General features: G+C 46.2%; 1 protein-coding gene across 3 annotated transcripts in view; it reads right to left on the bottom strand.

Moving 5' to 3' along the window:
* TPR (translocated promoter region, nuclear basket protein) overlaps positions 1-26,917 on the bottom strand; it is a 920,136-nt gene that overhangs the window by 103,997 nt on the left and 789,222 nt on the right. For all 3 annotated transcript variants that reach the window (XM_069232002.1, XM_069232003.1, XM_069232004.1), the window contains exon 43: positions 24,161-24,333. In XM_069232002.1, coding sequence (XP_069088103.1) covers positions 24,161-24,333 — 173 coding nt within the window. The remainder of the gene's footprint in view (positions 1-24,160; positions 24,334-26,917) is intronic.

Here is a 26,917-nt window from a genome sequence, read left to right as displayed (position 1 = left end):
TTGAGTATAAAAAAAGATATGTACTGGATAAAAATAACAAAAAGTAAACATCATTTGCTGATCTGTTTGTCACCATAATATAATTTTGGATTCTACTGATAGAACCTTTGACCTGGAGGTGGGGGGTTTCTTTTTTCTAGTGGGTTTTTGTCCCTGTCGCACTCCAGTATCATTCCTTTTCAGGGAACCCTTCTTGTAGGCCTTTGCTTGGTTTGTACTTTGGTATTCTTTGGCCTTTAAGTGTTTGGGATATTGTGGTCTCATTGTTGCTGGCTTCCATTGATACAGCTGAGGCACCTTTTTGATGATCTTTGTTTCTGGAGGCGATACTTGTGTTTAGATGCTTTTGTCTTTGCTTGTAACTGAATCAGGAAGGTTGAGAGTCTGTAGCTTGCCAAATTTGTTTTCGTCGACAGTGGCTTTTCCTTGTGTTGGTGCTACTAGGAGGTGCATATTCATTGGCTGCTGTGTGATGTTCAGCACTCTGGTCTGTATATATTCATTTTGTATGTTACGATTCCTCTGTTGGGTTTGCCAGCTAGTGCTCAGGGAGTTAGTAATGCGAGGCATCCCTCAAGTTACATTTCTGCTCCGCTTACAGATTACTGCTGTTGGGTTGCTACTAGTTTTGTTGCTGTATTACTTAGGCAGTTTTTCCTGTCGGCCGGTGCCTAAGGTTGGATGGTTTTATCTACTTGCTGTGGCAACAACCCCTTTGGCCGTTTTTATGCTCAGATGCTCCTCTATGGAGTGATGCTTTGGTAATTAATCCAAGAGGTGAGGAGTCTGCAGGTAGAAGTATCTATCAGAAGAAAAAGCTATGGAACTGCAGTAACTGTCTTTCCACCAGGAACTCGCTTACTTACAGATTCTTCACCAACCCCTCCATCTCTGTTATGAGGAGGGTTGCTGAGATGACAATATAGACTTGGGTTTGTGCATTACATAGCTTTCACTATCAGGTATGCCTCTGCCTCCAAGGGTGTGGCGGGTGGATTTAGGAAAGAAACACTGACATCAGAACTTTAGAATGCCTCCATTTTCCATGGTGTTATGGTTATCACAGCAAAGGGAGGCACCGATCAAGGTATTCTGAGCAGCGCACATGTTGCAAGATGTCCAATGGAAGTAGAGTATCTTCCACAGCCCTCCACAAGTCACAACTATCACAGCAGATGTGAGCACACAGTGCAGACCAGTCATCCTGTACACAGCAACAATCTTCACTCAAATGCCTCCCTCAATGAGCAGTGTCTGGTGGATTCAATGCAGGATCAAGAGTATATGATGCAAGGGATTATGATCCCTGCATGGTAAACAAGTGTGTATCCTTGAATGGTAAACAAGTGTGCACCCCTGCCTGGAGTACCCTACCACATATGAAACTGGAGTCCTAACAATTTATTCGGCCCTGGCATCACACTATTCTAGTGTGCCTGCACAGAGGACTAGGTCTCTGCGTAATGCAAGGTCTAGAACCTGTTTTGAGACTTGCAGGAGCGCATAAAGCATGCCCACAGAGAGGGCAGTGGATTACCATGCCTGGGTAAGTTACACAAAGCGATGTTAACAGTGCAACAAGATTTTGTGAATAAGTGCAACCAGACCTTTCTCTGACAAGGAGTGTGATGTCTACAAACCCCATCCTGTGTAATGTTTATTAGTTAAGTGAACCCGAGATTCTTGCACCAACATTCTGTGTGGTTTTTAAATGGATATATGTGCTGTGAGTGTGTGGACTCTGCGTGGCCGGAGTACTGTAACTTGTGAACTAGAAGATCCATTTTGTGGAGTGCCTAGTTTGATTAGTGGCTACAGCTTGCCAGACAACGTAACTGTACTGCCTGCCTTCTTGTGGCTAGAAGGTGAAAACAGACAGTTATGTGAGGGAGGATGGAGATAAATCTTAGGGACTGCTGATTAGTTCTTCCTGAGCCCTCCATTTGGTAGATGTTCAGGATGAGAAGTGGACATGAAGCAAGGTATGGTTCACAGTCCTGCCACTTACCGGGGCAGCTGCCCAGGAAGAGGTCACTGTGCTCTCACAGGTCAGATCAGTCCTTCCTCCAAGTGTGGGGATGCTTGGACCAACAGGAGCCACACGCAGCACTAATAACAGGGTACCGACCCCTTGCAGCAACCAAGGCTTGTTATGTCCAGTCGGACACCAAGGCAGAGGAAGTCCGAGCTCACTGAGCACATGGAGGGACTTTAACAGTGACGCCCACATCAGGAGTGGCCCAGCTGCCCGGTTTATACCTTTTCTGCAGAGCCAAGACTAAGAGTGAGCCTTCAACCACTGCCACCCAATGCCTCAAAGCACCTCTGCACCAGAGCCCCACAACCAGAGTCTGAGGGAGGTGACCGTGCAAACAGTATCCTGAGACCCTCAAAGGCTGAGCCCACACTTGTGTTTGGGAAGACTGGACTCCCAGTGGCTGCCTGCAGCCTCTTTCTGCAGGCCCTCTCAAACTCTGAGTATCTCCTGCACAGCAACCAGACACCTAAAAGCACAACTGCACCAGAGCCCCACGGCCCAAGGAGAAGTGGAACAATGGTGTCCCTACGTGCTTGAACATCTGAAGGACTGAGCTCCCTCAACCCCGTGGGTTCATCCAGACTAGCCCCTTAGTCCCAGCTTGCAGCCTCTGTGACTGGACCAAAACCCTAAGACAAACTGGGCACCCAATGCTGAATAGCACCTCAGCATCCAGATGCCCCAGTGCCTCCACCTGGGTAACCTATTGCTGCAGCCTTGGACCTTGCTCCATACTCACTTTAAGTCCAGGAGGAGAGTCCCGTAAGTTGCCCCCATAGGATAACATTACAGCTCTATAAATTGAACTGTGTGAACTTTTGAAACCTATAAATATTCATCTCAAAAAGTACTTGCCCAATTACAATGACCTTGGTATCTAAAATAAAAAAAAATATGTTTTTATAAATTGGTATCGGATTTTTTTAATTGTGTATTGCGCTTACTGTGCGTGCAATAAATGCTTAACCCTGTCCTCTGATAAACACAACTGCTCACCCACATTATCACAAAGAGAGCTTTTAGGGATATTTTAACCCTGTCACCCAATGAGGGTCACCCTGGACTATCTGCATAGCGTCCCCATGCATTGGTACACTACATAGTCAGCTTCCTACACTGGGAAACTGCTGAACAGGCTGAGCTAGACCAAGAGAGCAAGTGGTGGCATTACTCTTGCTTTCTTGAAGACAGAGTCAGCCTTCACTCTGGAAAGTTTGGAACCAAAGAACTGCATTTCCATAAAATAATTCCTGGGGGTTCAACGAGGTGGTCATTGAGCGAATGCGAGCGTGGAGCCTAAGCAACATCCCAACAGTCAGTTGCGTCCACTGCAGAAAGTATGGTGTATTTCACAGCACCTTGGCCATCGAGGAACAGATGTAGGTGGGTTTGTCTGACATCCTCCATGACAGCTTGTAACATGTCCACCACCCTGTCCCACAAGATGCACAAATACTGTCCCAGAAGGCAGGAGGTATTGACGGATTACAAAGCGGACACTGGATAAAGCTGCATTTTGCGAAGTTTTCCATAGTTTTGGATTCCCTGTCAGGTGGAGCGGCATGGAATGACTTCGGGAAAAAGCAGCTGGATGGTCCCAGACTGTCTAGGCTAGAGTGCTGCAGTACAAAATCAGGGTCCAGGGGGCAGACCTATGCTGCCTTGCCAAAAGTCTGTAAACTGGGTGGGGAGCATTATGCTGGTTTCACCGAGATGCCCACCAGGATACCAATGACTCAGTAAAAGAAAACAGATCCCTCAGTGGCAGCTGCAGGGTTGAGGGCTTCTGTCAACATGTTGGGTTTGACCTGCCTGGGCAGTGTAAGATCAAGTACTTTGGCTGTCCTGATGACAGTTGCAAGGGAAGCAGATTCTTCAGAGGCCACAGGGTTCAGGGAATTCAGGCCATGGCCAGGAAAAGTATTCAAACTACTTGCATTTGGAAACTCTTCAAAATGTTAGATTCTACATAAATGCATACCCATCATTATCATCATAACACTGTTGTTCTGGTCTGAGAAAAACTATCTTGTTCAGGGCGTTAAGCTTCTGAATCGAATACAATTATCTGTTTGAGTCAAGGCTCAGTCCATCCGGTCAGCCTTGACATTGCAGATGACACTAGGTGTTGTGCTAGGATGGGAGCAGGTGCTCCGGGCTTACAGGGTTGACCTTGGGTGTGGCAAAGTGGAGTGGTCGGCATTTGTGACAGGTCTGCTGATGGGACTCACAGGCCACCACCTTGAATCACTGGGCCTGAAAGAGCTTCAGTGGGATACCACAATTTACAGCTACAGCCTCATTCAGATAATGCATTTCGTCTGCTGTGGCAGCTCACTGAGGCAGGTCAAACATTAACACTGTGGGAACCAGCTCGGAGGTTCAGAGGTATACAGGGCATTGTGTCTTTGAAGAGTGTGAGCGGCACGAAGTCGGTGAATAGTGTTTGGACTCTGTGTGCAATTTATGGGACTTATCTGAACTGCAGAATCTCAATGTGGAGATACACAAACCCTTGGAGTGAGACAGTTTCCGCAACTTTTTTCTGGAGTTTAGCAACAGCAAACTAGGCTTTACAGCCTCAAATCATCTTTTGCTTCATGTTTGCACATTTAGTACACAAATTCCGGTAGTGTGAGATGTTGAGGCACCTGAGACAGACATCCTGGGTGTCCGTCACAGCCATCTTTAAGTGACAGTCAGGATATGGCTTGAAACTGTCCATTTTGGGCCCATTTCTGCACATGGGAGAAGAAATTTTAAAAACGTAAAAGGGAAAGGTCCATTAGAGAGAGCACTGCTAACACCAGACCAACGTTGGAAAAGTGGAAAGAAAGGAGCGGACGTCAGATTTCAGAAAAGGCGCATATAAATGGGCTCCCATGTCACATATGGGACAGAGTAGAGACTGTCACCTACCAGCTCACAAGGGAATTGCTGTAAAGGTGCTGGATCCAGTATGGCGCAATTCACAAATAGTCTTCTAACCGCGCAGTACCTATAAAAAACTTCTGTTTAAGGTTAGGTAGTTTCTAGAAAAAGTTGGCTGTTTTGTCATTGTGCCCCTTTTAAATATTACTTGGAACGATCACTGGTACCTGCCAATAGAACAATTACCTTTCACAAAGTATTTGATGATCAGCCAGAAAATGACATTGGAAAGAAAACCCACCCAAACTGGATCCACGTCTTCTGTCTGGAAAATGTATACCAAAGTGGAATCCAAACCACTACACTGTATTTAAGTTTCAGGTTCTTCATGACCAAAAAAGAAAGCGCTTCAAAGAGTACTCCAAGGACTGCTGTGCAACAAGGACTGTCATCTGCATGATACCCAGTCAGAAAAATGAGGGGACATCACCTGAAGTATTCATTTTTTGCTGGAAAAGTTGAGTGCCTGCCTATAGCCTAGAACTCTGGCTGCATCCAGAGAGTTAAGGAGTGTATACGGCTCTGCAGCTGGAGAAAATGTCCTGGAGAAGCCCAGAGTTCCGGCATGAGGGACAATCAGAGGAAGTAAGTGACTAAGTTGCAGTCACAAAAGACCCATGTGTCTCAATCCCCAGGTGCAGTTCTCACTGTGACCTGTGCCAAGACCTTGAAACTACCAAGCATTGTGTGGTACTGGCATGCATGCTCAAAGGATGGGTGCTGCTGACATTGGAATCAGGTTCCTGGCCACTGCTTATACAGAAGGCCTCAAGGCCACAATCGCTGACGATACCCACCCAATTAAGTGTTTTGTGAGCCTGCTGCCTGAACTCAAACTGTGGTTATGTTCTGAGTGAGGTGGCTGCTATTGCCTCAACAATGCAAAACTGTTGCAGGAGGAGGACAGCTGAATGAACCTGTTCCACACTGCCAGAGCTGCATAAAGTCATGCATGTAACCAGAGGTAAAAATTCTGCCATTAGAAATTAGACTTTTACCAGGTGAACATGAATTGGTGAACGCTAACTGAAATGCTGGAGAAATTTTGAGTGAACTGTCCGTCAAAAATTCTTTATTCAGCTATTGCCATTAAAGTACAAATCATTAAAATAAGCAATAAGAGAAAACAGTTTAAAAAAAAAATGCAATACTTCTAAAACCAACTGTACTATAATTCATCCATTACATTTTATGAAGTGGCACAATGAATGAAGTGGTCATAATCACTGCACAACAATGCTTCTCTCTCAATAGCATACCGGTTTCAATTTTAAAAGCCCACCAAATAAAGCTGACAACTGCACAGCAAGTTGGATAGGTTCTTGAGCCCTGTAAAATTGCAGACCAAATGTTTTCTGCAAGCAATATTGGAATCATGAATTGGGTCCTGGGGTAACTTTAGAACTTACAGAATAAAACAAAATGCATAGTGGACTGGGATGATGTATAGTTACAAGAGCAGCAGAGCAAAGATGGAAACCATGATTCTTGGTGGGGGAAGCTACTAAAAAATTGCACAGTGCATAATCTGAAACAAGCAAGGTAAAATCTAAGTTCAACATTAGCCATCTAATTTAAATAAGTTTCTAAATTTAATGTAGTTAAGATTGTAGAATGTTTAATCACTGTACCCATGGCTTGGACACGAGCTAACCGTAAGTCCAGTCTGTTACTAAAAGCCAAATCTTTTAACTAGAGTTTGAGTTGCTGTCAATAATGTAGGAGGGGAACAGAACATTTTTGGAATCTCCAGGTATAAAAATGCATGTTCAATATGTAGGCAAGGGATTTTATCCAAATGATCTAATTTGACACAATCCTCAAATACCAGGCAGGATAATTTTGCTTAAGGAGTGTGATAGATCGTTACCCAAAGAAGTAAAGGTGCTATTCCGAGTAGGTCTTCAATTTAAGATAAACCTGATTCTGAAGAACAAGTTACTTACCTTTGGTAAAGCATTATCTGGTAAAGAATATCTAGCTGTAGATTCCTTACACCTTTGAATTCCCTGGCATAAGCTTCGAATCCAGAATCTTTTTGCTGAGCAATACCCTGCGCGAGCCATCGGGTGGCATCGTTTCAATCTGCATGCATCGTCCAGCTCCTAGTGGCTTCATCAGCGTAGTTGGAGCCATCTGTGATGTCACAGTCGTCTATAAAGGCACCACCCCAGCGCGCATACATAATTTCTTTTATCCACAACACTTCCCCGCCAGAAGCGTAGAGTCATGGATAGAACCAACATTTTTTCTGTGCAAAACTATGGCCCTGAAAGGGATAAACCCTAACCCTACTAGACCTATCCGCAGACGGATGGGTGTAAGGAATCTGCAGCTAGATAGAGTCTCCACCAGAGAATGCATTACCTAATAGAGACTTCTAGCTGCAGATTCATTACCTTTGAATAGATACCCAAGCCATAACCTCCTGGCGGCGGGCTGCAGATATTTCTACTTACACTAAGTCCTGTAGGACTGAACGGGCAAAGTGCTCGTCTCTTCATACCCAACTCTCCAGGCAGTAATGCTTTGCAAACGTGTGCAAAGATGCCCATGTAGCCGCCTGACAGATCTCCAGGACTGGAACGCCTCGAGCTAACGCAGTGGTAGCAGCTTTGCCCCTGGCAGAATGAGCCCTCAGGAGGCTGTTTCTTGGCCAATGAGTAGCAGATCCTGATGCAGAGGACAACCCAGCATGAAATGGTTTGCTTCTGCACTGCCCGACCCATCTTTGCTCCAATGTACCCCACAAAGAGTTGGTCATTCACTCTGAACTCTTTTGTCCGGTCAAGGTAGAACAACAACGCTCTTTTTGGGTCCAGTCGGTGGAGTCACTCCTCTTCTTTAGAGGGACGCAGTGGAGTAAAGAAGGTAGGTAGGTTATTGTTCTGACCCAGATGAAATGGGGGTCACCACCTTGGGGAGGAAAGAGGCATGAGTTCTGAGAACCACCTGTTCTGGATAGAGAGATACGGTGGCTTTGATGACAGAGCTTGCATCTCACTCACCCTCATGGCAGATGTTATTGCCACTAAGAAGGCTGTCTTGATGGTGAGTGGCTGGAAGGGACAGTTGTGCAAAGGCTCGAAGGGAGCACACATCAGAAATGTGAGGACAAGATTTAAGTCCCATTGGGGCCTAACAAAGGGGGTAGGTGGAAACATGTACAAGCCATTTGAGGAATCCATGTACAATACTGGGCAAAAGAAAGAATGAAGAGAAGACTATCAGAAAGAAGTAGAAAGCAGATCAATAGACCTTTCTGTATAATAATATACAAAGCGTTTCCAATGGCAGACTTATACCGTTTTAGGGGAGGGACGCCAAGCTTCCAAAATAACTTTACAGACTTCATCAACTGCTGCCGCACAATCTCCACGCATGAAGGCACAGAGTTGACAGGTTCGCGTAGAGAACCCTCCCCTGCTTCTGCAAAAGAAGATCCTCCCGAAGGGGCAGCCTGATCGGAGGGCTGATGCTCATTTCGAGAAGCTTGGGATACCAGACTCTGTGTCCAATCCGGAGCCAGTAGGATGACTTGCGCCCAGACGTTCTTGATCTTCTTGAGAACTCTGGGCAGGGGTGGTATGGGCAGAAAAGTGTACAGGACACCTGAGCTCCACTCGCGACGAAAAGCGTCGCCAAGCGATTGCCGCCTTGGAAACGCCAACGTGCAATACTGCTGTCCCTGCACGTTCTCTGCAGAGCTGAACATATCTAACCAAGGCTCTCCCCCACTGCTGAAAGAGTCCTTGTGCTACCTCCAGATAGAGATACCATTCATGATCGGCTAGGCATTGACTGCTATGTTCGTCAGCCCTGGCGTTCAGAGAACCTGCCAGGTGTAAAACCACCAGGGTTATGCCCTGCTGTTCTAGCCATGTCCAGAGACAGAGCCTCTTGACAAAGGGTTCACAACCTCACACTACCCTGCTTGATGCAGTACCACATTGTGGTGGTGCTGTCCGTGAACACCTGCACAATCTTCCTTTTCACAACAGGAAGAAATGCTTTCAATGTCAGTCGGTTCACCCTGAGCTTCAGCAAGTTGATATGGAGTCCGGATTCTGCCAGAGAGCAGAGGCCTCTGATCTCCGCCTCTCCCAGATGGCTGCCCCATCCCAGAAGTGATGCATCTGCCACTACTGTGAAATCTGGCTGGGGAAGGGAGAGGCGTCTGCCTCTGACCCAATTGCAGTTCACTATCCACCACTGCAGGTCTTTTGCAGTTCCCTCTGAGATCTGAACCGTGTAGGTAACATTTCCCTGATGCTGCTCCCACTGGAACTTCAGACCCCACTGCAGAGCCATCATATGACATCTGGCATGTTTGACTAATAGGATGCAGGAAGCCATGAGTCCCAACAGCCTCAGAGTCTGTCTCATCGAAACCCAGGTTAGAGGCTGAAACATCGGTATCATAACCTGAATATCCTGGACTCTCTGCTAGGAGGATAAACCCAAAACTACACTGTGTCCAGAACAGCCCAGATGAAAGGAAGCTTCTGAGAGGTAGTCAGGTGTGACATTGGCACGTTTATAGTAAACACCAGCAAATGCAGGAGGTTCGCTGTAGTCTGAAGGTGGGTGACGAGAGCCTGGGCATAGGAGCCTTCAACAGCCAGTCATCGAGGTGGGGGGGGGGGGGGGGGGGGGGAGGAAGACTGAAATCACTAACCTGTGGAGATGAGCTGCTATCACCGCCATCACCTTGGTGTACACCGGAGGGGCAATGGTGAAACTGAAGGGGAGCACGGTAAACTTTGAGTGCTCATAGCCTACCTTGAACTTCAAGTAACACCTGTGGGCGGGCAGGATGGGGATGTGAATAAACACGTCCTGCAAGTCCAACGCTGCCATTCTGTCTCCTTGGTCTAAGGCAGACAAGACCTGAACCAGAGTGAGCATTTTGAATTTCTCCTTTTTAAGGAAGAGATTGACGTCCTTTAAATCCAAGATAGGGTGAATACCCTTGTTCTTCTTTGGAATCAGAAAGTAGCAGGAATAACAACCACTGCCTACCTCTGACATCGGAACCCTTTCTATGGCTCCCTTGGCCAAGAGGTCCATAACTTCCTCGTGGAGCAAGATTAAATGATCCTCCATCAGCCATTCTTCCAATGAAGGGATATAGGGAGGGAAAGACTGAAAGGGGAGGGAATAGCCCTTCTGTATGATATGCAAAACCCACTTGTCCAAGGTTATGGACCGCCAGTGAGGGAGAAGAAATCGAATCCTCCCTCCAACTGGACGAGCATCGTCTTGCAGAACCATACTAGGAGGGCTTGGGCATTGTGGAAGAGGGAGGCTGGGTGGTGGCTGACCTATGGCTAAACCCTCTGGGTCTGAAGGTACCACGACCTCGTCCTTGAAGTGGATGCTGTGAAGCTGGAGGACAGTGGCTGACCTGTGATTGGAGTGGTACCATGCCCCTCCCGAAGGCCCGAACGAGGCGATAGGCAGACTGCTGATTAACAGGCTCTGAGAGGCCCAAGGATTTGGCTGTGGCTCGAGAGTCCTCGAACCGCTCAAGCGTCATGCGCCTTCTCTCCAAAACGGCAAGAGCCATTGAAGGGCTTGGACATCCCCCTAAAAGCCAGTGGTACGCAGCCAGGTGTGGCAACGAAGGGCTACTGTTGAGGAAATCACTCTGCTCAGTAAGGTGGTTGTATCCAAACCACACCGAATGGTAAACTTGGCTGTATCTCTCCCATCCTTGACAGCTTGAGAGAGGGTCCCGTACGCCCCTCCTGGAACTGGGGGACCACTTGTACTACCGTATCCCATAAAGAATGGGGAAAAAAGGCCCAATAGGCATGAGGTGTTTACGGACCTCAATGCCAGGTTGGAGGAAGAAAAAAAAATCTTCCCAGGGAGGTCCAGCCTCTTGGATTCCCTATCCGGGGTGTGGAACGGAAGGCACCACAGGAAGTGGAGGCTTGGACCACCAAGCTCTCCAGGGTGGGGTGTTGGGTGAGGAAACTAGGGTCGGAAAGAGCTGGTCGATGGCAGCGTCCAATTGTCCTATTTATAGGAGACCCTGTGCTGGGTTTGGACCACGTCCCCAGCAGGACATCAATAAGAGCTTCATTAAAGGGTAATATTGGCTCCAATGTAGCAGCTCCGGCTGAAGCACCTCTGTCAAGATGTTAGTCCTGACCGGTGCTGTAGGCAACTCCAGGTCCAAGACCTCAGCCTCTCTACGCATCACCATTGCGTATGATGCTCCCTCCAACATAGCCACAGAAGGAGGTGAGAGCATACCAGTATCTGGAGAAGTATCCAGTCTGCTGGCTTCCCCTAATTCCTCATACCAGTCCTGCTCCTCTAATCCATATTCTAAAGGGTCCTCAGACCCCTCCCATTCCTCATCTGTGCCTGGCTGATCGAAATAAGCCTCAGGCACTGATCTGGGCAGAGTCGGTGATGTCGAACTCTGAATCAGTGACGTCGTTCCAGCTCCGGATCATCTGAACTGAGGATGGGGCTTCCACCACCAGTGGGCACCGGCGGAGAGTGTACGTCAGACTTGGTGCCGGAGGAGGCAGACTGTAGAACCGGCACCAGTCCAGATCAGATATCGGATCTTGGGGTGCCCAACAGTGCCAAAGCCACCAGCAAACCAGACGGGACACCTGCTGTCACCCACGGGGCCTGAGGACCCACCCGTGGGAGAAGCCCACTCAAAAACGAGGCACATGGCTTCGTAGAAGTCATTAATTTGAGCGGAGGTCGCTCCGGCTCCTGGGTGGGGGGGGGGGGGAAGAGGCGAAGTTGGCTCTGGCATCAGCTCTGCGAACAGTGCTCGGAACGTCTACGTTCCTGTGATGCCTCATTGGTGTGCCGAAGTCGAAGTCTGCTTGTACTTCTTCTTCTTGTGCCTCTTCCCCAAGTGCCCAGAGGACCTAGAGTAGGACGAAGAGGACTTGGGCTCCTGGAGCGGTACCGGAGCCTCTGCTTTGAGTGAGATCGTGACCTCTGAGGAGTTGCGACGACCAAAGTCGACTGTCAGGCCACAATGAGCTTTAGAGACTGCTCTCTCAAAGCCTTCGGCCCATGGCCCGGCAGTCTGAGCACAACTTCGAGTCATAGTCCCTGTAGAGGCACCAGCGACCTACCTGGTGGGGGTCCGTCAACGGCACGGCACGATGGCAGGCACCACAAGGCTTAAACCCTGTCTTTCGTGACATTCCTCACACAGACATGAAAAAATCTTCGACAAAACAGTCAAAAAAGGCTTGCGAAAAAAGCCAAAGGGTAGCTCAATCCCGGACCTGCGCTTAACAGGTGAGAAAGGAAAATAACTGATGTAGGTGTCCCGGGGTGGTGCCTTTATAAGCGATAATGCATGTAGCCATTGGGCATTTTTGTGGTTCTTTAAAAGAGTGATACTACAACAAATCACCTTCAAGTACATAGACAATGAATTGCACATGGCAGAGAGCCCCGGGGCGAGTTTAAAAAGGTTTGTGGTGATTAAAAGTGCTTATGAGATAATGGTGAACAGGGTTTGTGAGAACCCTGGTGGCAATGTCAGATATGGCTTTAAGGCATTTAGAAATAGGGAGTAATATGTTGTAATATTGTACATATAGGCACTGTTGCCGATGTCCTGAGGAGGCCAGACGTTGAAAGGCCGAAACACGTGGACTATCAGAGGAGTTTTGTGTTAATTAGTGAATAAAGGAGAAGAATAAAACAGGATAGTACTGCACATTGCCAACAGGAATTAATATTCTTAAAAAAGGCGGTACTAAAGAGTACTACCTCACCAAAAAAGACTGCACAACTGGAAAAGGTTTAGCAGCGGATATCTTTAAGAATTGATGATTGGAAAGTGTCGCCGTAAAAGACTTTAGAACTTTCAATGCCAAGTGGTATATGTACAGTGGACCGAAATGTGCATAGTTATATGTGTAAATGTTTGTACCTACTGTTTGTAAATAAGATATGTGTAGGAAGTTGGCTCTGTATGTGCTATTTCAAAGTAAGGAATAGCATGCACAGAGTCCAAGGGTTCCCCTTAGAGGTAAAATAGTGGTAAAAATAGATAATACTAATGCTCTATTTTGTGGTAGTGTGGTCGAGCAGTAGGCTTATCCAAGGAGTAGTGTTAAGCATTTGTTGTACATACACATAGACAATAAATGAGGTACACACACTCAGAGACAAATCCAGCCAATAGGTTTTGTTATAGAAAAATATCTTTTCTTAGTTTATTTTAAGAACCACAGGTTCAAATTTAACATGTAATATCTTGTTTGAAAGGTATTGAAGGTAAGTACATTAGGAACTTTGAATCATTTCAATTGCATGTATACTTTGAGTTATTGACAAATAGCTATTTCAAAAGTGGACACTTAGTGCAATTTTCACAGTTCCTGGGGGAGGTAAGTTTTTGTTAGTTTTACCAGGTAAGTAAGACACTTACAGAGTTCAGTTCTTGGTCCAAGGTAGCCCACCGTTGGGGGTTCAGAGCAACCCCAAAGTCACCACACCAGCAGCTCAGGGCCGGTCAGGTGCAGAGTTCGAAGTGGTGCCCAAAACGCATAGGCTAGAATGGAGAGAAGGGGGTGCCCCGGTTCCGGTCTGCTTGCAGGTAAGTACCCGCGTCTTCGGAGGGCAGACCAGCGGGGTTTTGTAGGGCACCGGGGGGGACACAAGCCCACACAGAAATTTCACCCTCAGCAGCGCGGGGGCGGCCGGGTGCAGTGTAAGAACAAGCGTCGGGTTCGCAATGTTAGTCAATGAGAGATCAAGGGATCTCTTCAGCGCTGCAGGCATGCAAGGGGGGGGCTTCCTCGGGGAAACCTCCACTTGGGCAAGGGAGAGGGACTCCTGGGGGTCACTTCTCCAGTGAAAGTCCGGTCCTTCAGGTCCTGGGGGCTGCGGGTGCAGGGTCTTTTCCAGGCGTCGGGACTTAGGTTTCAGAGAGTCGCGGTCAGGGGAAGCCTCGGGATTCCCTCTGCAGGCGGCGCTGTGGGGGCTCAGGGGGGACAGGTTTTGGTACTCACAGTCGTAGAGTAGTCCGGGGGTCCTCCCTGAGGTGTTGGTTCTCCACCAGCCGAGTCGGGGTCGCCGGGTGCAGTGTTGCAAGTCTCACGCTTCTTGCGGGGAGATTGCAGGGTTCTTTAAAGCTGCTTCTTGAAACAAAGTTGCAGTCTTTTTGGAGCAGGTCCGCTGTCCTCGGGAGTTTCTTGTCGTCGTAGAAGCAGGGCAGTCCTCAGAGGATTCAGAGGTCGCTGGTCCCTTTGGAAGGCGTCGCTGGAGCAGAGTTCTTTGGAAGGCAGGAGACAGGCCGGTGAGTTTCTGGAGCCAAGGCAGTTGTTGTCTTCTGGTCTTCCTCTGCAGGGGTTTTCAGCTGGGCAGTCCTTCTTCTTGTTGTTGCAGGAATCTAATTTTCTAGGGTTCAGGGTAGCCCTTAAATACTAAATTTAAGGGCGTGTTTAGGTCTGGGGGGTTAGTAGCCAATGGCTACTAGCCCTGAGGGTGGGTACACCCTCTTTGTGCCTCCTCCCAAGGGGAGGGGGTCACAATCCTAACCCTATTGGGGGAATCCTCCATCTGCAAGATGGAGGATTTCTAAAAGTTAGAGTCACTTCAGCTCAGGACACCTTAGGGGCTGTCCTGACTGGCCAGTGACTCCTCCTTGTTGCTTTCTTTGTTCCCTCCAGCCTTGCCGCCAAAAGTGGGGGCCGTGGCCGGAGGGGGCGGGCAACTCCACTAAGCTGGAGTGCCCTGCTGGGCTGTGACAAAGGGGTGAGCCTTTGAGGCTCACCGCCAGGTGTTACAGCTCCTGCCTGGGGGAGGTGTTAGCATCTCCACCCAGTGCAGGCTTTGTTACTGGCCTCAGAGTGACAAAGGCACTCTCCCCATGGGGCCAGCAACATGTCTCTAGTGTGGCAGGCTGCTGGAACTAGTCAGCCTACACAGACAGTCGGTTAAGTTTCAGGGGGCACCTCTAAGGTGCCCTCTGGGGTGCATTTTGCAATAAAATGTACACTGGCATCAGTGTGCATTTATTGTGCTGAGAAGTTTGATACCAAACTTCCCAGTTTTCAGTGTAGCCATTATGGTGCTGTGGAGTTCGTGTTTGACAGACTCCCAGACCATATACTCTTATGGCTACCCTGCACTTACAATGTCTAAGGTTTTGTTTAGACACTGTAGGGGTACCATGCTCATGCACTGGTACCCTCACCTATGGTATAGTGCACCCTGCCTTAGGGCTGTAAGGCCTGCTAGAGGGGTGTCTTACCTATACTGCATAGGCAGTGAGAGGCTGGCATGGCACCCTGAGGGGAGTGCCATGTCGACTTACTCGTTTTGTCCTCACTAGCACACACAAGCTGGCAAGCAGTGTGTCTGTGCTGAGTGAGAGGTCTCCAGGGTGGCATAAGACATGCTGCAGCCCTTAGAGACCTTCCTTGGCATCAGGGCCCTTGGTACTAGAAGTACCAGTTACAAGGGACTTATCTGGATGCCAGGGTCTGCCAATTGTGGATACAAAAGTACAGGTTAGGGAAAGAACACTGGTGCTGGGGCCTGGTTAGCAGGCCTCAGCACACTTTCAATTGTAAACATAGCATCAGCAAAGGCAAAAAGTCAGGGGGCAACCATGCCAAGGAGGCATTTCCTTACAATATGTTTTTTATGTCATAAATTAAGAGTGTGCGAAAAAGGGACAAAAATAGAAGAATGAGGTATAAAATGATTGCCAGTGATTGATAATTTCACTGAGGAATAAAAGGATATATATCTGTCCCTTCTGTATAGCTGCATTGGTGTATGTTTATAAGCGACCGTGACGTCACAGACGGCTCCAATGACGCTGAGTAAGCAACGCAGAGCCGGACAACACACAAGGATCCGAACGATGCCACCCAATGGCGTGCACAAGGTATTGTTCAGCATAAAGATTCTAGCTTCGAAGCTGATGCCAGGGAATTCAAAGGTAAGGAATCGGCAGCTACAAGTCTCTATCAGATTGTACAATTTACATTGCTATCCTCTGAGTAATAGACAATATTCTTCATAAAAATGTATTTTCTAAAATTTGTATTTCACGGGATCTGTATAGCCCCATACTCCCACCCCATAGGAGGTGATTGAAAGACATTGCTTTTAGAGAGCTCAATTATTTCCTTTATTGGCTTAAGCCCTAACTTTTTTGTAAATCTACAAATAGTATCAAGTGCCTCTAAAAAATTTTGTGCTCTACAATTTTAACTATTCCCCCTCGCTTTAGAGTGGAACCAACTAAAATGCCTAGTACTTAAAATTATTTACCTTGAAAATGGGTGACCTACCTACCATAATTTTTTGTCCTTGTATTCTTGGGGTCACAAATCAAACTTTTTGTTGATTCACTCCAAAATCTATAAGGTTAGAAAAAGCTTACATTTTAAGGCCATTTCCACCGTATGCAGTAAGAACACCACTGTCCGTATATAAAAGAAAGGGTACAGGATGTTGGGCATATCTTTTCCCCTTTGTATTAATTCACTGCCCAAAACCTTTATATAAAATAGCAATAAATAAGGGGTTAAGATACATACTTGCCTAACACCTCGGTTCTACTTGATCTGAGCAGTACATTCTCCACCCTGACCATAGAGGACCTTCACAACTGTTCCCAAATGCAACAGCGAGTGATCAATGCCCATTTTACTCATCATATCCCATAGCTTCTCACTGTTCAAGTCAAAAGCACAGGAGAGGTCCATTAGGTCAATATGCAGGGAACCTCCCCTCTCTGACGTATTTCCCAATAAAGAGGTACAGGTTTAATGATTGCTCCACAGTTCCTATAACAGGACGAGAATCATATTGGGATTCCGGGACAAAGTTATTTTATTCTGCCCACTCAGCTTTTGAAGGATGACCCTCTAATATATTTTTGATGCGGAGTCCAGGAGGGATGTGGGGCGATAACGGGACTACTGAGACCTGTCACCCTTTTTAAATATTGGAACCATTATCAATTCCCTTCATTATTTGGGCAACTCACCCTTTATTGCAGTTTGGAAACCATAATTAAGGGTGCCTGTGGGAAGCTGGTTCTTTATATAGATCGCCAAAATGAGGTACACTGTGCAAAGGGCCCAAGCAATCCCCAAAGGTACCACAGAGGCACACATGACATCCCAAGTACTCTTTTTTTGGGTGGTGTGGTCGAGGAGTTAGGCATATTAAAGGGTAGTGTTAAGCATGTAAGGCACATAAACTTGCAGTTAGTGAGACACTCAAAGAAATCCAACACCAATTTATAAAAATAACATACTTTTATGTAAATTTAGATACCAAGATCATTGTGATTAGGTGAGTACTTTGAGTTATGAATTTTTATCATTTTCAAAAGCAGATTTTTCGGAAGCTGCAATACAATCATAGGGACAAAACAACGACTTATGGGACCAATCTCTTGGACTTGAGGTGGTTTTGGGGCAAGGTCCAAGGCAACACCAACAGGTCACCTCAGGGAGCTCTGATGGGTCCGGGTGCAGAGGTGCTTTACAGGGTCAGGTCTCCCATTCAAGTATGGACTGGACAGACAGTCCAAGGGAACCCACAGAGGGGCTCGACCCTTGAGGTCCTCGGGCATGTGGTGACACCCCCAGTCCGCTCCTCAGGCTGTAGGGCAAGGGTGCAGGGGTGTCTTCTAGCGTGGGGTCCAGCACTGGAGAAACAGTCCAACCAAGCCAACAAATGGGCTCTTAGGTCTCACGAGGTGGGGAGACATGGGGACACCCTTGATTCTCTTTTTCTGGGTCCAGGGTGGACAGGTGCAGAGATGTCCTAGGGCATCAGGTTTTGCCTACTTGTCACTAGTGGTTGCAGGGGGGTCAGCAGAATGTCTGCAGATGTTGTTGTGAAGTCCAAAGTGGGCAAGCACAGGGTGGGATTCTCTTCGGAGGGCCAGGAGACCATGCTGACACCGTTGTCCCACTTTAACAGAGGCTCAGCAGCTTTGGTCCAGTGGTGATGTCCACAGTCTGATTTTTGGCAGTCCCGGTCCTCTCAGTTCGAGTGCCCGCGGATGCACAGGAGCCCCTTCTCCACTCCAAGAGTTCTTCTTGGAGATTTGCAGACCACTAGCAGTTCTCCCAGTTTCTTGGCTGCAGTGGCACAACAGGTGAGGTGCTCCTTAAGAGTCAGGTGCAGCAAGCAAGCCGGCAGGGGTGGCGCCAAGTCAGTCAAGCTCCTCAGTTCTCTGCTTCAGCAGGCTTCATGTCCTCTTCTCTTTTTGTGTCCAGTGAAGATCTTAGGATATGGTATTGTGGGTCCCCTAAATATTCAATTTAAGGGGCGTTAAGGGGAGTGAAGGGTAGTAGTCAATGGGCTACTTACCCTCAGGATCACTACACCCACTAGATGACCATTTCCTGTGGAGAGTGGGCATCACAGAGTCCATAAATTCCACAACACGGACAATTGCGGAATTTCCTAGGATGTCTCCACATCAGGCCGGTCAGCCTAGGGGTGTTTCCAGTCTGGAAGTCTGTCACTTCCCGCATAGCTAATTTTCCCACCTGTCCAGGTGTCAGATGGACCCTTTGGGGATGGGCAGGGTGGCACCTTCCTCTAAGGAAGGCCAGTTCAGCATAACAAAGAAGGTGGTCTTCTTTGAAGCTCCTGCCTTGGAATGCAGTTCATCCTATGGGGAGGGGTGGGTAACACCCCAGCCCAGACAGGCTTTTGTATCTGACCTCTCGAAAGCAGAGGCTCTCCCCCGGGAGGTCAGATTCTCATCTGTTGTTGGTAGGCTGGCCAGAACTGGTCAGTGAGCTCACGTGCAGCTGGCAGGTTTTCAGGGGTGCTTGTATTAATAAATCCATCAATGGAATCAGTCAGTTTATTAATACAAGATGTTTGATACCAAACATCCCTAGAATCAGAGAATCTGTCATTTAGCTGGGGAACTCAGTGACCAGTGTCCAGAATGTGTATTTAAAATGGCTTCCCTGTACACTTACTATGTTTAAGAATCGACAATGACATAGCATATATGCATGAGCAAATATGCCCCTATCACTTGTAAAATAATGCACCCTGCCTTAGGGCAGAGGGTCTGCTGAAGGGGTGACATATTACAAGCAGTGTTTTAGAGGACATAGCACACACGTGTGTCCCATGTGTTTTCAATTTTGGGAACACCTGGTCACGCAGCCTGCAGTGGTAGTCCACATATGGTTGGTGATGGGTCCCTCAGAGTGCACAAGTTGTGCTGCAGCACTGAGGGGTCCCTGAATTACTCATGCCCTAGGTACCAGGGGTATTATTTACTGGGACTTCAGGGGGCTGAAGGGCCTGGTTACTTTGGGATCAAGTAACCAGGTGTCTTGTTTTAGGGCAGGAACACTGGCAAAGTGCCCATATTGAGACATTCTGCATAAAGATATCAGTAGGGACCTAGTCAGGGCCTGCAGAACGCCTCAAAAATAGCTTTTGACACATCTTCAATCTCATTCGAGGCGCTAAGGATGAAAGCACCATCTGGGTTGGCAGTTGGAGATTGCAATTGGTCTACTTAATGCAGTGTCATTCTCAGGCTTGAATACCCTAGAGATGTAGGTTAGCAACTGCTCTGCCGGAATAGGACATTCTATCCCGGGTCTATCAGATTCTGTAAAGTATGGTTGATTGACACCATCCCCAAAACTCTTATTAATCCTCAAACGTGCAGCTGTCTCCATATCCTCAGTCCTTTCTTTTGATTTCCTCTCTGTGCTCTTTCACTAGCAACTTATATTAACGTCTAGCCTGTCTGATGTCTTCTAAATTATGAGGAGAGGTTTTGGATACCAATATAAGATGTCAGTGGGCCGCTGTACACCCGGAAATAAACCATCTGCAGATGGGAGTATTCTTATGGGAATTATTTGATATCAGCATGCTCAAAACCAAGGAACATATTTTCTAACCTACTCAGTACTTCCTCTGGGGTGGCAGATTCTGATAAACAGTTGTCAATAGTATCCTTATTTTCACTTATAGGTTTTAAAGGGATTTTCCAGGGTCAATTTTATCCCATTTAATGTGGAGGTCTTCATTAGAGCTATAACTCAAATTTTATGCCTCAACTGGCTTATTATTCCTTTGAACATGGTAATCAAGGCTAATTAACAAAAGATTGTGATCATTGATGCATGCAAATCAAACCCTAGAGCCAGAGACAAGTAGAGCAAGGTCATTAGAAAATCAAATCAATAGTAGTACCCTACTGGTTTCTTCTATATGTAGGAGGTGAAACAATTCACCTTTGAGAAAATCAGAAGAAAAAAAAATATTTTTAGTAATGAGACGGTTCAGTTCCTCCCCATATGATATATGGATTGAGGGCACATTGTTCTCCCCCTGCCAGTTCGTAAAAACACATATGGGGTTACCACTACATTTACACTTACTAACATTGAAGTTTCCTGCCCATGTCAAGAACAAGTATCTTGGGTGTCTGCTCAGGCAGGCCTGGTAGAGAAGCTTCTAAATCATCAATAACATTAATAGGCTGCTTAGAGAAAAAATAATTAGTAAAAATTAATTGTAAACATAATGCTTGGTAAAAACAAATGCAAAAATTGGAACCAAGAAGAGCTAGACAACAAAATAGATTTTATAATAGAATTTTTAAGGGTGACTAGCACTGATGGTACCCCCTTTCGGCTTACCAGAATGGGATGGGACAGCTGAATACAAAAAGTTAGAAAGCCATCTGAATAATAATTCAGATTTACCAGAATCTGAAAACAAATTACATCAAAAGCTTTGCCAACCTTTGTATACCAATTTTGAGCAAATGCCCACTATATTCCATGACATAATATAAAAACCGTCGGCCTAATTCCAGCCAGTAATATTAGGCGCTAGGTTTGGTTCTGCTTCTTGATTGTCTTTTCTACTTTGCAAAGAAATGGGTAAGATTGAGTCCTGTTTAGAAGATGCTGACTGGGTCAGTCACTCAATGTCAGGTCATCCAGATATATGGGCAAAATGGCTCTGCTATTGAAGAGAACTGCGTGGCTATTCTGTCAGCTTGGGGGGGGGGGGTGGCAAGGGGTTTCGGGGCACTTGTGTTCTTTGAAGACCTTGAGAAGTTTAAAAAAAAAACCTGTAGAAAAAAACCCAAAGGAAGGGTTCAAATCCTACCCTTGATATTTGTTAAATGCATTAAGCACTGTAACAAGAAGCTCACCAACAAGCGATGTTTACAATTAATAATAACAGCCATACCTTGAAGCATTCGGGCAATAGTGTAAGGAGATAACTTAGTGTTCATAAAAATATCATCCACCAGGTCATCAGGCCAAACCACATTCTTCTTACACCAAAGGGCCGTCCTAAACTTTAAATTGAGTCAGCACTCAGTGTCTTTCCTTAACTTTGGGACCCCCTTCAGAACAATGACTCAAGGGGTGCAAAAAACCCCACCCACACCCCCACCCTTAGACCTCGATGACTGCCTTTAGCAACCCTTAAACCATCAATCATTAGTTGCAAGGTTCCTTTTGCAAATGTCAAATGAATTGCAGGAGGCCGCCTAAAGGTTGGTGAAATATAACAAAAATATTTAGCCACAAGGGGTTCGTTCTGCAATTTCAATGCGCTCGGAGTCTGAAACGGGGCTTGGTCGCTTTTGGTTTGGGCATTAAGCAGATTTTTAACTTTGTCTTCCAAAGATTTAATTTGGCCAAGGATCTCCTGGCAGAAATGCACTGACAAGCCCTTCATTTAGGTAAGGAGTACTTTGCAGATTTCCGTTATCTGGTCTTGAGACATTTCAATTTATATTGGACTTCAAAAATACGAGTTGAGTCCTGTACAAGTGTCTGAGGTTCAACTCCAAGATTTTCCTGTCCTCTTGTTTCGTTTTGGATGGTGGGAGAGTAATTATGCTAGGCTGGTTATCTTCTGAATTCCCTGTGATTTTATATTCAAGTGGGTCCCAAATAATACAAAGACTGTCTCTGGAGTGACTTTAGGGCAGTTTTGGTTTTGTTGAGGGATTTGAAGCAGTGATGGACACCCTAACAATTGGCGAAGTGGGACTAAGCTTTTACAGGCTCAGGAATTACATCTTTCATCAGTCTCTGCACTGTCATTTCTGTCCTCGACAATCTCCACTCAGAAATAAATTGCCCATAGCTGACAAGTACAATGTAATTGATGGGGTAGAGAAATGGCCCTTATCACCGGGCTTAATTCACTTTTTCTTCCCCATTTCTGTAGACATGATGAAAACCAAGCCAAATCTTTATATTAAAAAGATATACAGGCCTACCTCATCTTCCCTGAAGACCGGGGTGGTGGGGGGCAGAAGGGTCCGCCCTTCGCCCAGTTGCTGCCCTCTTTGTGGCAGTGCTGGCGTTCTTATATCTGCCTGCCTGTGTTTGCCAATTTTAAGTGTGACTTCTCTGCCGCAGGGTGTACTGGCAGTTGAAGTCCTTACCCCCACTGGGCTAAATTGGTGTCCGTGCCGCAGGAGTGCTGGCATGCTTATATGCGCACACCTGGTGCAAGTGCGGCCTCCCTGCAACAAGTTGTGCTGGTTGTCGAAGTCTGGGCCTCGCCACTGGGATAAATTAGAGCACTGCACCTGCACCTATCCCCATGTTACACTTTGCGGGCTACAGACACTAGGAAACATTCCATAGCACAGTTGGAAACATAAGGGGTGGTTCTATATCTTTGCTGAAGATCACAAAGAGGATTACAGTCCTGTAACTGAGAGCCCTAATTGCACTGTGGAGTATTACATTTTACAGTGTGATTGAAGTACTTTCTTTTTAACTCTCAGATAACTGCGCTGGACAATATGCTATTATTTCTGACTGTTGTGTTAAAAGCTACTGCCCCCAATATGTCTTCCTTAGATGCCTTGGACAGCTTAACCTCACCGCCCTGAGGGTCGTGTGTGGAAAAGTGTGCTTGGCCCAGCCTGCAGACAGGCCATAGGATACCAAGGGCAAACAATTGCAACCTCAGGCGGGGGTGAATAGTTGGGCCCAGTAAACACTTTTGTGTCCATTCCCCCCACCATCACATAGGGTCTGACCAAATACAAGCTTTAATGCAAAGTTTTCAGATTTAGCCAACTGTAAGTAAGCCAGTAAATAGGAAGTACTCGCATTAATCATTCAGGTTACCAAAATGCTAATAGAGAACTACATTTAACACTCCTCTAATAGATTCACTTGGATAAAATAAACTTATGGCATGAATCCTATTTTGTGGAATTACATCTTATTGCGGTCTTGGACATCAGAATCATACGAGAACAATTCTGTAGAGTATAAAGACATTCCCTCTCCCCACCCCATAAAATATTCACACGTTCAAAAAATAAAATATCCAATACTGGCATTGTTCAATTCAAGTCAAGTTTACCAAAAGGATGTCTAAAAATATACACCACTAGCACATCACTAAGTACAAAGCCTAGCCACGTTCCGTCATGAATGAAAGAAACTGAGAAAATACAAGCCTGTACTATGTACTCACATTTGAAATCAAACTACAAACTATTTAAGTACTGTTTTAACCTAGCCAAAAAAACTGTTTAAACGATTTTAAAAAACAAGCTAAAACTAAAAATAGTGAAATACTTTTATTTAGCAACAAAACATTAACATTATATAAATCCTTAAAAAAGTCTAGCAACAGATACATTTACAAAACTGAAAACAAAAGTCCCACCTTAAGCAAACAACAAAAGCATCAAAGACCGGTGAACGATAGAGGTAGTTTACAAATATATGCAAATATTGCCAAAATGATGATCTGAACAATACATCCTGAAGCAAATCACCTTTCAAAATGTATTTGTGCTGAAATGTTGATCCTCCATTATGTACTCCCAAAATCAATCAGTATCTTCAACTGTCCCTGCAGACCAGCTATTAGGACTGCCAGGGACTAATTACTATTTGAGTATTGGTCACTGCAACTCAACGAAGACATACAAGTAGGATCTAGACTTGCAAATTTTCAGATTTCTATTTTCTTCTAAGCCTCATGTTCTGAAACTTGACCCATGTGCAGAACTTCAAGTTAAGAGAGTTTCAAAAGTGCATCAAAACTTCATGTCTGCATCAACACTCCCCCCCCCCCCCCCCAACCCCAAATATTGCGAAGGAGGTTAACATTCCACCGCACATTGCACAGACACACAAGTTTTCAAATTGCATTAGGCACCTGTGCTGGTGGTCCCAGCTCCTGGGGAGGAGCGTGAATGGTCAGTCGTGGTGGCAGTGGATGTGGTGGTCTTCGTGGAGATTGAGGAGGTCGTGGTCCGGGTCGCTCCGTGGTGGCTGAACTTGGTTGCTCCCTGGTTTCATGAGATGCTGTGGGCTCTGTAGCACCTTCACCTGAAACAGAGACACTGGGTTACAGATGCCAATTAAAACATGGAGGTAACAGAAAAGGCCTATCTTAAGAAGAGCTCAAGCATAGAAGGCAAAACAGAATTCCTCGGTCAGAGTTCACAGTCAAAACATATTTTATTTTAAGTGGAGTTTTATGCACTGCCAACAATGTCTCACATTAGCGTCTTCTGAGCGTTTGAGAAGGAATGGTTTCTTACCTGTAACTCCAGTTCTCTCGTAGGGGTATTTCCATGATAGTCATAAGCACTGAATAGTTCCGCGCGCCTGCGGGGACCCCGGAGCACTGTTGTGTAGTATATTCTTAAGTGCAATCATCAGCTCCTTGACAAAAAAGGTCTGTGAAAAACACTTAAGAATAACAATGTGCAGCCTATGTGAACAGCTACACAGGCCAAATTGTTAGAAGAAAAAAACAGTTGTAGTGTAAATTTCACGTTTAAACCTCTATTTATTCTATAAATACATAAATAAATACATTCTCATATTTTATTTACACCTCTCATGAGAATAAAACAATGTAGGGCAGTGTAGCCCATAGGCTGCCATTATACAGAATGAAAATAGAGCTGTGCCTTTAAGAAAGTAAAGTCTTCCTGTTTCCCATCATGCACAGCAAAAGGCAGTTGCCTCAGTTCTTTTTTGGAGGCTATTAACCTGACATGAAGAAAAAACAAAACATTTGTTGGAGTACCAACCTCCATAATATTCATGTTCTATGTCAACTCCACCGGGGAGGAGGGCGGGTTGCTTATGACTATCATGGAAATACCCCTACGAGAGAACTGGAGTTACAGGTAAGAAACCATTCCTTCTCTCGTAGGGGATTTCCATGTATAGTCATAAGCACTGAATAGAGTAGCAAGCCCATCCCCATAACCGCGGTGGAGTAGATATAAGAATACTGAGAAAAACATGAATCATGCAAACAAATTCTTGAGCAAAGCCTGCCCAACCTGAGCATCTGCCCTAGCGTCTGTATCAAGGCAGTAATGCTTAGTAAAGGTATGGACCGACCTCCAAGTGGCAGCCTTGCATATTTCTGCCAAAGGGACATTTCTCATCAAGGCTACAGTAGCTGCTTTCCCTCTGGTAGAGTGGGCTTTTGGCCTACCACCAAGGGATTTGTTTGCTAACTGATAACATAACATTATACATGAAACAATCCACCTGGATAACGATTGTTTAGATGTGCCCAAACCTGTTCTGATTGGGCCATAGTTAATAAAAAGCTGTTGTGATTTTCGAAAGCTTTTTGTCCTGTCCAGGTAAAATTTCAAGACTCTCTTTACATCCAGAGAGTGGAGAGTTCTCTCAGCAGGGGTAGCTGGATTCTGAAAGAAAGTCGGTAATGAAATTGTTTGGTTCACATGGAAGTCGGAGACTACCTTAGGTAAAAATTTTGGATGAGTTCTCATTACCACTTTCGCAGAATGAAAAACCGTGTAGGGTTCCTGAGCGCAAAGGGCCTGGATTTCGCTGACCCTACGCGCTGAAGTGATTGCCACCAGAAAAGCAGCTTTCCATGTGAGATGCTGCAGCGATGCCTTATGCATCGGCTCGAATGGCGGCAGCATCAGACGTGATAAGACAACGTTCAGTTCCCATGGAGGAGAAGGCTTTCTAATGGGAGGAAAAACCTTCTTTAAACCTTCTAGGAAATCCTTAATAATCGGAATCCGAAAAAAGGAAGTTTGTGAAGGACTCTTTCTGTATGCCGTTATCGCCGCCAAGTGAACTTTTATTGACGACAGTTGTAAGCCCGATTTTGCCAAACTTAACAAGTATGGCAGGATAGATTGTTCCCCACAGGAAACCGGGTCAATGTTGTTGTGTAAACACCAAATGCAGAATCTCTTCCACTTGCTTGCATAGGCTGATCGTGTGGAAGGGCGCTTTGCTTCCTTCAGAATTTCCATACAGTCCTGAGGTAGGTTCAAGTGTCCATATTGCACTAGCTCAGGAGCCATGCTGCCAAACTCAACGATGAGGGGTTGGGATGAGATATCTGCCCTCTGAACTTCGTGAGAAGGTCCGGACGATATGGTAGCCTGATGTGTGGTTTGAGTGACCGGTGAAGAAGGTCTGGGAACCACCACTGGCGTGGCCACTCCGGAGCAATTAGGATCATTTTGGTCTGAACATTGGACAGCTTCTGGAGGACCGCCGGAATCAGGGGAAGCGGTGGAAAGGCGTAAAGAAATGCTCCTGACCAGCTTATCCACAGGGCATTCCCCAGTGTCCCTGGATGGTAATATCTGGAGGCGAAGTTTTGGCATTTTTTGTTTTCTGGGGTTGCGAATAGGTCTGTAGAGGGGGTACCCCAGAGTGCGAAAATGGAATGAACGACGTCGTCGTGTAGTACCCATTCGTGGTTCTCGTCCATTACCCGACTGAGGGCATCCGCTTGAACATTCTGGATGCCGGGCAGGTGAGTTGCCACTAGTGACAGGTTCCTGGCTAGAAGCCAATGCCAGATTGTCTGAGCCTCTCTGGATAAAATTCTGGACCTGGTGCCTCCTTGTTTGTTCACGTAGTACATAGTGGCCACGTTGTCTGTCTGGAGAAG

Source organism: Pleurodeles waltl, chromosome 4_2 (assembly GCF_031143425.1).
Source record: "Pleurodeles waltl isolate 20211129_DDA chromosome 4_2, aPleWal1.hap1.20221129, whole genome shotgun sequence".
Lineage (NCBI taxonomy): Eukaryota > Metazoa > Chordata > Amphibia > Caudata > Salamandridae > Pleurodeles > Pleurodeles waltl.
Note: the sequence above shows the minus strand (reverse complement) of the source record. Positions and strands in the feature narration are given on the sequence as shown.